General features: G+C 34.1%; 3 protein-coding genes across 18 annotated transcripts in view; 2 read left to right on the top strand and 1 right to left on the bottom strand.

The window, feature by feature from the left end:
* Positions 1–673: 673 nt before the first annotated feature.
* LOC123205755 (pentatricopeptide repeat-containing protein At5g27110-like) lies at positions 674–3,623 on the bottom strand. The gene has a single exon (XM_044622787.1). The coding sequence runs from the start codon at positions 3,248–3,250 to the stop codon at positions 1,169–1,171; it is 2,082 nt and encodes a 693-aa protein (XP_044478722.1). The 5' UTR covers positions 3,251–3,623; the 3' UTR covers positions 674–1,168.
* Positions 3,624–4,498: 875 nt separating this feature from the next.
* On the top strand, positions 4,499–6,177 carry LOC123208568 (putative disease resistance protein RGA4). Its single transcript, XM_044626103.1, has 3 exons — positions 4,499–5,114; positions 5,199–6,103; positions 6,148–6,177. The coding sequence occupies exons 1-3, from the start codon at positions 4,499–4,501 to the stop codon at positions 6,175–6,177; spliced, it is 1,551 nt and encodes a 516-aa protein (XP_044482038.1).
* LOC123209186 (putative disease resistance protein RGA3) overlaps positions 6,162–13,020 on the top strand; it is a 37,630-nt gene continuing 30,771 nt past the window's right edge. For all 16 annotated transcript variants that reach the window (XM_044627035.1, XM_044627040.1, XM_044627039.1 and 13 more), the window contains exon 1: positions 6,162–7,282. In XM_044627035.1, coding sequence (XP_044482970.1) covers positions 6,191–7,279 — 1,089 coding nt within the window. In that variant the 5' untranslated portion in view covers positions 6,162–6,190 and the 3' untranslated portion in view covers positions 7,280–7,282. The remainder of the gene's footprint in view (positions 7,283–13,020) is intronic.

The following is a 13,020-nucleotide window of genomic DNA, read 5'->3' as shown; positions in this document are numbered from 1 at the left end:
ATTTATCATATAATTAAATAATTTAAAATTAAAGATAAATCAACACCCAAAATAAAGAGACTTGTCATAGTTTATATAAAAAATTGTGTGCATAGTTTTATTGTAAAGAAATAGCCTACCTCTTTTAATAATTGCACCCCTCTTTGATTGAATATTGAGGCTAACCTATGGGGCCTTCTCTTTAACTGTGACTGCCAATTGATTCATCTTTTAGGATACTGAGCACACACTTGCTCTTATATCAACCTTGTAAACTGTTTGCTAGGTTACAGGTGCACATGCACCACCTCGACAGAAGAACAGATTTTCAGTTCAACATTAATATATTGAAATATTTTCTTTGAACTTTCTTCTAGATTTCCAGCTATGTTTCTTTGCAAGGTTACAGTATGCTGTGTTGCTCTTATCACCAGCAATAAGTAGAACAGCATATAGAGGCCTGACCCCTAGGCCTGTCTAAACCCAGGTCATTTTATACCACTTTTGACACTTAAAAAAAAGGCTCTTCTAGTTAATATAAGATTTTCTATGGAAAGGTCCTTCTAGGCTAGTGACCAAACAGAATGTCCCGTTTTAAATCAAGTATATACATATTGTTTCTGTTTAGCATCATTTATCACATTTGATTGTTAGAGAAAACAATTTGAATTGCACAAAAATTTGATCAATTGTATACTTCCAAAGATTGATGTTTCATTTTGCAGCTTTACAAAGGTTGCTGTACAACAAAAAAACTTTCACAGTCATCAATATTTTTTAAGTTCGCGTTTTCCAGGATTCCTAGTTTTCAGATACCATAAAATTTCCATCTATGAAAGCGTTTTTCTTCCAGCTCTGCATCTCCCTTCCTTTGCTGGTTTGGTTGGGGAAAGCATTCCCTTGTCTGACTTTTAGTGGGCATTATTTCCAGCTTTCTTCAATTGAATGGGGGGATGACTCAAAACATTCTGACTGATACTCTGATGGTCTGATTTATAATGCTTTCCTTGTAGAACATTAATGGTAGAACAAATGCTCCAAGAGTTTATGCATTCCTGTGCTTGCCCCTCTTTAAGTTGTTCCTGAAGAATGATCGATACAACTTTCATTTCAACCATCTTGCTAGAGGAGCCTTTTCCTATTTGAAAACCACATTGTGCTGATTTATAGTACATTTTCTAGTTAAGTTCTAAGATGGCTGCAACTCTTCTTTTTCCATGTGACTTGATAGAATTGCGAGACATTCATATACCATCTCTGCTTGTGGATGCATCTTATCTTCTACATAGAAAGGCTGGATCATTTCCCCAATCTCAATCCAGCTACAGCCCGGGTTCTTCTTCAACCTACGCTCTTTCATCTTTAATCTTAATTTGCGTACTTCATCCCATTTCTTGATGGACGCATACATGTTTGATAAAACAATATAAGTTGATGGATCATCAGGATCCTTCTCAATGAGTAATTTTGCAATTTTCTCTCCCAATTCTGTATTGCGGTGCAGACAACATGCAGAAAATAGTGTGCTTAACAGCCCTACATCCTCAATTTCAGTGGTGCTCCGTAGAATATCATAAGCTTCATGCAATCTTCCAGCACGTCCAAGAAGATCAATCAAACACAAGTAGTGTTCAATTTTGGGCTTAAGATTATACTCAAATGTCATTTGACTGAAGTAATGACAGCCTTCATCAACCAGTCCAGCATGGCTACAAGCTGATAAAATTGCAAGGAAAGTGACACTGTCTGGTTTTGTGTTGGATTTCCGCATTTCATCAAAAAGCTTCAAAGCCTTGGCAGCTTGACCGTGAGATCCATATGCAGTGATCATAGAAGTCCATGACACAAGATCCCTCTCAGGTAATTGATTAAAAACATTCAACGCTTCATCCACTGCACCGCATTTAGCATACATGTTGAGGAGAGCCCCCATGACTATTTCATTTGTTTCTAGTTCACTCTCAACAATACACTTGTGGATTTCTTTTCCCTTTTCCAAGGCCGCTAGCTGTGAACAAGATGCTAAAACACTAGTGAATGTTACAGCATCTGGGTTTACACCACTTTCTTTCATTTTGCCATAGATTGCAAGTGATTTAAAATAATCACCAACTGTCACATATCCTGAAATCATAACATTCCAGGATACTACATTTGTCTTGCTCATCCTATCAAACACATTTTCAGCTGCGCTAACATGTCCACATTTAAAGTAGAGATCAATAAGCGAACCATTAATGAAGATGTCGGCTTTTACTTTGTTTCTTATTAAATAACCGTGCATGAATTTACCATGTTCAAGTTTGGCTGATCTTGAACAAGACATTAAAATGCAACTTAATGTGGTAAGAGTAGGCTTAACTCCTTCCTCATTCATCCTCCTAAAAAGCTGAATGCATGATTTGCTATCTCCTTTTGCTCCATATCCTGCAATCATCGCATTCCAAGTGACTACACTTTTCACTGGAATTTGCTCAAAAACGTCTCTAGCCATCTCCAAACAACCACATTTTCCATACATGTCCACAAGAGCAGAACCAACATAACTATCAAACACAATCCCATCTTTCATAAATTTCTCATGAATCTCCTTTCCTCTTTCCAAATCAAAAAGCCTTGAACAAGATGAAATAACCGTCGTTAACGTCACTGAATTGGGCTCAAAACCAGAATCCCTCATCTTCCCAAACAACTCCAACGCTTTCTCAGCTTGACCCTCTTGGTAATAACAAGAAATAACAGTATTCCAACTCGCAACATCTCTCTCAGACATTTTATCAAACACTTTAATGGCATAATTGAGCTTGTTGCACTTTGCATACATCCCTACTAGAGAGCTAGAAACAACAACATCTAATACAAACCCAGTTTTTATTAACTGGGTATGAAGCATATTTCCATATTGAACTCTCCCTAATCCACCACAAGCCTTTAACACACTAGGGTAAGTGTAATTATCGGGTTTTAAAAATGCGTGCAGCACTAACCTATCAAAAATCTCAAGGGCTTCGGTGAACATATAGTTTTTGGCGTAAGCAGCCATGATGCCGTTCCATAAAGAAAGGTCTAATGAGTCCTCCAAGGTGTTGAAAATAAGCTTAGCATAGTGATAATAGTGGCATGAGAAATACAAGTTGATGAGGTTTTTGCACAAGGCAATGTTGTTTTGGAGGCCTAGAGTGACTACTTTTTGGTGGATTAGTTTGCCCTTAAACAGTGACTTAGAGCTAATGCTTGTTCTTAACAGAGATAATAGCTTTGTTGTGTCCATTCAAAATCAAGAATTTAGGTACAGTGGCGAAGTCTTATTTGACAGGAGACTGATGGATTAACTTGAAAGTTTGGAATTGAATCTGTGCATGGGTTAACTTGACCCCGTATAGTGCCGCTTCTAAGGTGTGAAACTTTCTTAATCCATCTAATCTGTTACCTGACCCCCCATTTTTCTAGTTAGTTCATCCTATAATTTACAATTTGTTATAGTAACTGATGGGACCTTGAGAATAAATGTTAATTCTTCTAGAATTATCATCATTATGTAGTGTATTATGTTTGGATCTCATGCTTATATCTATGACATTAGTGGGTGGTTTATTAATTTTTGGTCACTTTTTTCTTGCAAGCTAGTTTTGAGGGTGAGTTATACTTTATAGGTTTATAACGATTGGTACTACAGTAAGCAAGGGTGATTATGCCTTACGGCTTATGGGTATGTATACAATTAGTACTAAAGTAAGACGTAGTAATAAATAGGAATACATCTCACTATGTAGATGATCACTGTAGAGATTACATTTACAAAAATATGTTTCTATATGTGTCATTTGGTTTGCCTGTATTCTTTTCTTCAATAACTCCAAACCCTTGATGATTGGTAGAAAGAGTTTTGTTTTGATTCTCTCTAGTTAGTACGACAAAGCCATATTCTCTCCATTGAACTTTGATTTATGAAATGCTAATTTTGATGCAGTAAGAAAAGTAGAGGATGTCATTAATCCTTATCTACAATATTTTCCCAACACTGCTTTCTTTTAAATCTGACTTGCATAAATACGCTCAAATAAGGATCATATCTCTAATGTCACAGAGGGTAGTAAATGATAGATTAGTTGAATTGCGGTAGTTTTGAAGGTTTATTTCCAAACTCCTATCAATCGATTCATAATTGGCTTCATTCGGTAAAAGTGAAATCGGATGCTTCTCTTCATTTTTGCAAGCAAAATTGATCTTTTTGTTTAGGTTTCCATTTACTTGCTTTCCATCCACCCTTGCATTAGATTCTTGGTTTGAGAAATGGGACTAAAACAAAGCTATGAAATTGAATAAAAGAAAAACATAACTTATACCGAAAGGAAGCTTGGTGGCCTTGGAGTACTAAAGTTATATTCCATGGGTTAACCACCTTTAAAGCATTCTAATTACTTGCTCTTATAAAGAATTGAAAGCAAATTAACATTTTCACGCTTACAAGCAAATCTCCTATCTCAGCTTTCAAACGGTTACCTTGCTCTCTGATATCATGGCTGAAGCAATTATTTCTGGTGTCTTGCAGCAGTTGATTTCAATCATTGGTGAAGAAACAAAGCAAAAGGTGAAGCTGGTTGTCGGTGTCGACAATGAAGTCAAAAAGCTTAGGAGCAATCTCGAAGCTATCCAAGTTGTGCTGGTTGATGCAGAGGAAAGACAAGTGAAAGAGAAAACTGTAGAACTTTGGTTAGATCGGCTCAAACAGGCTTCCTACAACATTGAAGATGTGTTGGGTGAGTGGAACTATGCCATTCTAAAACAAAAAATTGAGGGAGTTGATGATGCTACCGTTCCTAAGAAGAAGAAGGTGTGTTTCTTCTTTCCCTCCTCTTGCTTTTCATTCAAACAAGTTAGTTTGCGTAAAGACATTGCAATCAAGATAAAAGAAGTAAATGAAAATCTAGATGTCATTACGAAACAAAAAGAGATGTATGGTTTTAATGCAATTAGAAAGGCTGAAAAGTTAGAACGAGTACAAACTACTTCATTTATTGATGTGTCTGAAATATGTGGTCAAGATGATTGTAAGAGTATTTTAATACAGAAGTTGTGTGCGAGCAATGAGCAATGCCTCCCTATCATCTCTCTTATAGGGATGGGAGGTATCGGTAAAACAACTCTTGCTCAATTTGCTTATAATCATGATATGGTAATTAATAGTTTTAACAAAAGAATATGAGTATGTGTATCAGAACCTTTTGATGAGCATAGAATTGCTAAAGCAATTATTGAGTATTTAGGAGGTTCAACTAAGGATTTAAGTGAATTGCAATCTCTTCATCAACATATTAGTACATTAATCCAAAGAAATACATTTTTTTTTGTGTTAGATGATGTGTGGACTGAGGATTACAAAAAGTGGGAACCATTGTATCGTTGTTTGATGAATGGTGTGCATGGAAGTAAAATTTTAGTTACAACACGCAAGGAGTCGGTTGCAAAAAAGATGGGTTCGATTGATATTATCAATGTTCAGGGGTTGAGTGATGATGAATATTGGTTGTTGTTTAAGCGAATAGCATTTTTTGGTAGGCCTTTTGAGGAATGTGAAAGACTAGAAGAGATTGGCAAAAAGATTTCGGGCAAGTGCAAAGGTTTGCCTCTTGCTGCAAAGACATTAGGAAGTCTCTTGCGGTTTAAAAAACGTTGGGAAGAGTGGAAACGTATCTTAGATAGTAAATTATGGAAACTTGAAGAAATTAAAGAAGATGTTTTCCAACCATTATTATTGAGTTATAATGATTTGCCTTATACAATAAAAAGATGTTTCTTATATTGTGCTATCTTTCCTAAGGATTATAGATTAGGAAAAGATGAATTGATTAAACTATGGATGGCTCAAGGATATGTTAAAGAAGAAAAAGATAAGGCAATGGAGATAGTTGGAGAAGAGTATTTTGACTATTTAGCTTCACGATCATTATTCCAAGAGTTTAGAAAAGATGATGAAAATAATGTGATTGGATGTAAGATGCACGATTTAGTGCATGACTTTGCTCAATCCTTAAATAAGAATGAGTGTGTCCACATAGAAGTTGATGGTTCTAAAGGGCCACTCATAAGCTCTTTTAATCGTGAGAATGCTTATCACGCAATGGTTACAATGTATGGTGATGATTTATTTCTTGATTCCATTTCTAGTTTGGAAAGGATGCGCAGTTTCTTATGTAATTTTGGATATTCCATGAATTTATTGCCTCCTAATATGTTACCAAAATTATTTGGTGAATTGACATGTTTAAGGGCATTAAGTCTTAAAGAAAATTATGTGATTGAAGAGATTCCTAAAGAGGTAGGAAAATTATTACATTTGAGATATCTTAATTTGAGTGGCTTAGACATGAGAAAACTTCCCGAAGCATTATGTGGATTATATAATTTGCAAACTTTAGATATTAGTCGGTGTCCTAAACTGGAAGAGTTACCTCAAGGGATGGAAAAATTAATAAACCTAAGGCATCTACAAAATGATGGGATTGGCTCATTAAGATACATTCCAAAAGGAATTCAAAGATTGAGTAATCTTCGAACCTTAACGTATTTCGTGGTAAGTGGTAGTAATGATGAGAAAACATGTAGTTTTGAAGGTTTGAAATACCTTAATCTCTTTGGAGAGTTGTGTATAGACAAGTTGAGAAATGTATCAAATGTGGAGGAGGTTAAAACATCACCGCTTAAGAATCATGAAAACCTCGTTGGTTTGACGCTAGATTTCAAGAAAGATATTGATGGAAGAGAGAGGAGAAATGAGGAGGATGAAACACTTCTTGAAATCCTACAACCATCTTTAAATTTGGAGAAATTAAAGATATTGAGGTACAAGGGCAACACTATTTTGCCCAACTGGATGATGTCCTTAACCAAGCTCAAACACTTAACACTTTATGGTTGTAGTAACTGTATGCATTTGCCTCCCTTGGGAGAATTGCCATCCCTTGAATATTTAGACATCATTGAAATAGAGAGTTTGAAAAGTGTGAGTAATGAATTTTTGAGAAAAGAAAATGACGACACATCTTCATCATCAGTTTTCTTTCCTAAATTGAAAAGAATTCAATTTTTGGGGCTGTTTAAGTGGGAAGAGTGGGATTACAAGATTACTAGAATTGGAAAAGAAGAAGAAGTTATTACAATCATGCCATCTCTGGTTTCCTTGAGAGTTCACTACTGCCCCAAATTGAAGGCACTACCAAAACACCTTGATCAGAATACAAGATTGGAAAAAGTTATCTATGCTTGTCCTCTGCTAGGCTACCCTGGATGGGATCAATAAGAGGTAATTTTATTTGCTTATTTCTTTAAAATAAATATATTTGTGACTGAATATTTATTTAAATATTTAGTAAATAATGAATGTCATATTAAATTTATTTAATTGCTAAATATAAATCATTGGGTAAAGGAAAATTATCATTATCCTTCAAATATTTCAGTTTTTAAATTATTAATTATTGCAAATAGAAATATGTTTGATTTGATTTAATAAAAAATGAAAATAAATTTATTATTTGGTATGAAATTTAAAATTAATACTTGAATAAAACTTTTCCTATTAATAATATGAAAAAAGGGGCTTCCTCCCTCCACTGTTGGAACTTGGAAATTGCCTGAACCGTTGATAAAACAAAAGTGTCAAGCATCAAAAAAGTCTTATAGCAGTATAAGTAATGATGTGTTTAAATCATCACTACTTATACTTTTTCTTTTAAAATTAAGTTCAAAATCCAATTACTATTATTCAATGGTATTTATTTATTTGCAAGGTTAATTAATTGAATTGAATAATATTATTATTTATTATTAATTAGATTTATTATTCAATAGTAAAGGTAGCAATATGTTTAGGATTCCAAACAGATACTGGATTGGGTCAATCAAAAGTTACTTTTTATGAATTTTTGTCGAATAAATGTCTTTTTTTTTTTTTAGAATAATATCTTGCCTAGTCTTTGAAAAGTACTTTCTTTCTAAAATCTTTTGTATGTGCTCTGTCATATTTTTATTTTTATTATTATTATTATTATTTTTTGTAGAAAATGCGTTTTAGAAGTTTTCAAATATATCAGACTTTTTAAGATATTGAAGCAAGGCCTCAAATTTTCATAAATTATTTATATGATATTAATTTTCTGTTTACAGTTACAAATTTCAATCTCAGAACAAATATGTATTGTTTCAGTGCGGTGCTATGTAGAAAAGTGCCGCACTGAAACCAAGAAGAACTCATTTAAGGTTTCTTTTATTAAGTAGTGAGGCAAGTTACCTATGTTAAGACGTATTTTCTCTTTGGAATTACTGAAACCATGCCTCAATTTCCCTCTGCAGAACTTTGTATCATGCTGGAAAAAGTTGACAGGCCCAGAAAAAGTGTCTCAGTGTGTCATTTTGCATTAAGGAAGGCAGGAAAAATGACATGAGTAGAGCAGGTAATGGCATGTTTTCTTATTGATCTCTTTGTGTTTCTTCATTTCTATAATATTCTGTATATGATACTATTATTTCCTCAATATGCGGAACAAATTTTCTAGTCGGGCTCTTAATTTAAAGAACTTACATGTTCTGTAATTGATTAACAAAATAAGTACTCCAAGAAAAAGTAGAGTAGGAGAGGTTAAATTTGACAAGCATGGAAATATGTTTAATGTGATATTTCCTACGCCATTTTTCTCTTCTAAGGTTTGCAAATTTGTATTGTATCACAGCTTCAAATTTTGACCTTAGAACAAATATGGGAAAGGGGTCGTATAAATGTAGGAGATTATGTCCTCAAAATGAGTAAAATGGTTGGTTTACTTTCTCACTCCTCTGTTTTTTCATCATGTTGCACATCACAGCTTTATTAATTGATCTTGAGATTCTTCAATACTAATGTAGAAGTGATTTATATACTGTTATTCGCTTTCTCTCACTGTTGGACAGCTCATTCATGAAGGAGCTTCTCAAACTACAATGAATTCTTTCTCTGAAATCCTTAAATGACTTATTGTGATAGGTTTGTGTTCTTGGTTGTGTCTCTACTTATTGGGCCATTGAAAGCCGTGTTCTCTCTGGCTAATTAAACTTGATTTTGATATGCTGACAGGCAGGTAGAAGATGCCATAAATTGCTGAAGAATCGAGGTTGAAACATGATGTATTTATTAAAAATTTGCAGATTGAGGTTCTTGTTGCATTCTTTTTATTTTTTACTAAAATTTGCCTCTGCTGAAACTGACAGGTAGAAGATGCCATAATTAAGACATTTGTTCTCTTTGAACTAACTAAAACCAGGCATCAAATTCCCTCTGCTGAACTTTTTTCTCTACTGGGAAACATTGACCAGCCAGGAAATATCTTATGTATCCTCACTTCTTGAAGGTCATAACCCCACTTTTCAAAGATGAATTTCTGATAATGTTTTCCTTTTTCTTTTTACTAAAGCATGTAATGTTTTATAGTAGTTTCTAATTTCGTCAAATATTTATTTTCTCAGTCCCACACTTCACGTTATCAAATAGAGGACTAATGATGATACTAGAGTGGTTGAAAGAACTCAATTACGGGTTGGATATTCTTTCTGAAGGTTTCTTTGTTTCTTGATTTCTTATTAATGGTTGCATATCATAGTATTGTGTTTATTTCTTTGATGTTTATGAAGAAGCTATCATCAGAGCATGTTTCAATTACTGGAGGGCATAGAAATGCAGAGCCAGTTTATCTTATTTATGGAAGAAGAAACTTTGTTGACACACTTGTCAATAAAAGATAATTTTCCTGATGAAACAAAAAGCTCATTCTGTTCTTAACATTTTCCTGGTGAGCTTCTGACTGATCTACATTTCTATCTTTGGCTTGCTTCTTGCACAGAACAAATAGCTATTTATAATGGATAATTGAAACAGAGTATTTTCCAAACTAAACTTGGGAAATTATGAAGAGAGGAAGACTGGGTTTTGGAGTGTAGCCAAACAAGCTCACTTAATGGTTTGTTGTACTTTCCCAATATTGCTCTCTGCTCTTTCTTCAATTCTTGGTGTTTAATTAGAAAGCACATTACATCTTTGTGTAATTGGTTCTGTTCTTACTTTGGCGCTTGTTAATTATATGCTGAGAATTTCAATTATATGGAAAACATTCCAGGCCCTACCAATGGTGGACCGAAATACATCATGCAGTGAAGAAAACTTGATTTAGATACTTGGCAGCAAAAAGAAATTCTACAAGATGAAACAATTGCTCAAATCCTGGTCTTACATTTGCTTGGTAAGCTAGCGTTTCATACTGTTTGTTTCTATCTTCTACTTTCGTCTTAGGTAGTTGTTGCATTCCTTTTCTTGACCAAGAGTTGCTTATATTTAGACTTTTATTCAGTCTTTCTTAAACGTCATAACACCACTTTGTGTACATTAATTTTCCTATGAGGTTTTAGTGCTTTTTCTCTACCATTCTAAGGCATGTAATATTCTATTAATGGTATCTATATCATCAAAATATTTATTGTCTAATCAGTGCAGCCTTGTGTTTTGCTTTTTCACTGAAAGTATGTCCATTTCATTATATTTAAACCGAAAGTATCAGGGCCTTGTGTTTCGTATTTTTATTATTTTTTTAATGTGCATTGGTTACCTGTGCTGAGAATTTCCCATTCTGTAACTGATTTGATGAGGAAATGCTCAGGGTGCAAATTAAGGAATGAATTAAGGGCCAATAATAACAATTTTTCAATGTCAAAAATTTCACTGAGACCCTTGTAACAAATGGCAAATTTGCCTGACAGAAGAAGTGCTACACTTTTTGGATTTCACATTTTCTTGGTGAGTACATCTGATGTATATTTCTGTTATCTTGCCTCCAGTGGGTTGGAGGTAGACATTGTTTTTCGTTCTTGTTTTAATGATTATTTAAAACAGAAAGATGTTATAGATGAGATAAGTCATTTTAGTTTATGGAGGGCTGGACCACAATCCTATGTTTCTTGAAACTGTTCCCTTAGTAATTGTCCACACTATTCTTGTATTGATGTTGTCTATGCAGCGATGGATATATCGTCAGATCTTACAGAGCTTGGAAGAACTCCAGTAGCAGTCATCTCCGCTGGTGTAAAGTCCATTTCAGATATTCCAAGGACTTAGAGTACTTGGTACTTACTAGTTCATCTTTGATATCTGTAAAGTGATTCACCTGCAATTGTAAGTTACCTTTTGTAAATTTTTGTCCAATAGTAACTCTCTTCTAAATGTGATTAGAATTAATGTGTTTTCTTTATTTTTTACAATAATTTAGGTGCCTTGTCAGTGTCTATAGCCCACAAGACTGTCTGTTAATTTGTAAGTGAAAAGATCCACTAATGGTATAATTTTTTTTGATTAATAATGAAATTTTAAGTAATTCCCGTTTTCTGTTTTGGTGGTTGTTATTGATTGCAGATGAGAACCTGAAACTTAAGCTTGGTTCTGGAATATTGATTGCTATTCCAGTACCAAAGGAATACCCAGCTTCTGCAAATTTAATTGAGTCTCCATTTTTGCTGGCCTTTTATGTTATATTGAATTCATCCATACATATTATATTCTTTGTACATAATTATTGTTTTAGTACCAGGACACAGCAGATGCATGTGCAACTTTTTTGTTTGTGTTCTGGTGATGCCTAATACCTTGAATGTGGCATGATTTTGATTTGGCCTTCCTGGTTCTGATGCTTGGCAGGGTTTGTTGAGTTAGCCTTGTATGGCCATGAACTCTTGGATTCCGCATATTCCTTTTATTTTGGATTTTGTTTCTTTCAACAGACCAAATTAATATGTGTAGATATATTCAAGTCTTGAATAAAACCAGTTCAAATACTAGGTTGAGTATTCAGGAAAGCTGATTTTTCCATTCAAATATTAATTTATTGATATTTGAAAATCGGTTACCTGAATTGAACTAAACTCGTTTTTAGTATAAGTGATTTAGAATTAGAGAGAATGATTGAAAAGAAACCTCAGAAGCTGGTTGAGTAAATTAATTTAATTGGAGGAATAAAGTCGAAACCGATGAACGAGGAAGGCAAAAGAAATGGTGTATGGTTAAATTTGTGGATAGCAATCGGTTCCTGAATCCATCTTCTTGCTCCAAACAAAAATTGATTGAAAAGGAACAGTCATATAGATGATATATCACACAGTTGTACCAGTTTTATCACCCCCTGTAATGGGTGCTCCACTCCTTGCAATGTCTGTTCACGAGTCTATGTATGAACAAATTGTGTTGTGAACAATATGGGCTTTTGCCACCTCATATACCCTTTTAAAACATGTTTTCACTTCTAAGGGGTTTTACCAGACCCATAATGCTCTTCCCTCGCCTCATTATATTCATGTGCCTTATGTGGATTACCTCAACACCAGTCTACGTTAGGTTAGAGAGCGATATGCACATCAGTTCATTGTTAAAAGATGAGAGAGCCTCCAAACGTGAGTTAATATTTAAAATGCCCTATAGTATTTTTTGGTTTAAAAAAAGATATCCATAATTTGATCTTGGTTTAACTATGTGGATGAATGTTATGTTGTTTAAAATTTGATTCTCTTCTGCTGCGATTTTGATTATTTTGAATCCATGACAATAACCAACATTTACAATGTTCAAGTTTGGATGATCTTGAACAAGACATTAATGTGCAACTCAAAGTAGTAAGTAAGAGTCGGCTTAACTCCGTCCATCCTCCTAAAAAGCTAAATGCATGATTGCTGTGTCCAGCGATGCTTGCATTACAAGCAATTAAATTAATTATTTATTTGAAAAAGACAAATAGGTTTGGGGTCCTATGTTTGAAGTACATTTTGTACCATTTGGACTGAAAAAACACAACTTTTACTTTTCATATGACCCAAGTGCTGAAAGTAGCATTGCCTATTCTATCACATAAAATTGTTACGAGACAAGTTGATGTAAAATCTATTCTTTTTGCTTTTGTTTTGCAGGATTTAAAGCAACCCATTAACCTGAGTGTTTATGACTTTTACATTTCCCTGAACTTGTTACCGGCTTCA

The sequence above is a fragment of the Mangifera indica genome, chromosome 2, assembly GCF_011075055.1.
Source record: "Mangifera indica cultivar Alphonso chromosome 2, CATAS_Mindica_2.1, whole genome shotgun sequence".
Taxonomy (NCBI): domain Eukaryota; kingdom Viridiplantae; phylum Streptophyta; class Magnoliopsida; order Sapindales; family Anacardiaceae; genus Mangifera; species Mangifera indica.
Note: the sequence above shows the minus strand (reverse complement) of the source record. Positions and strands in the feature narration are given on the sequence as shown.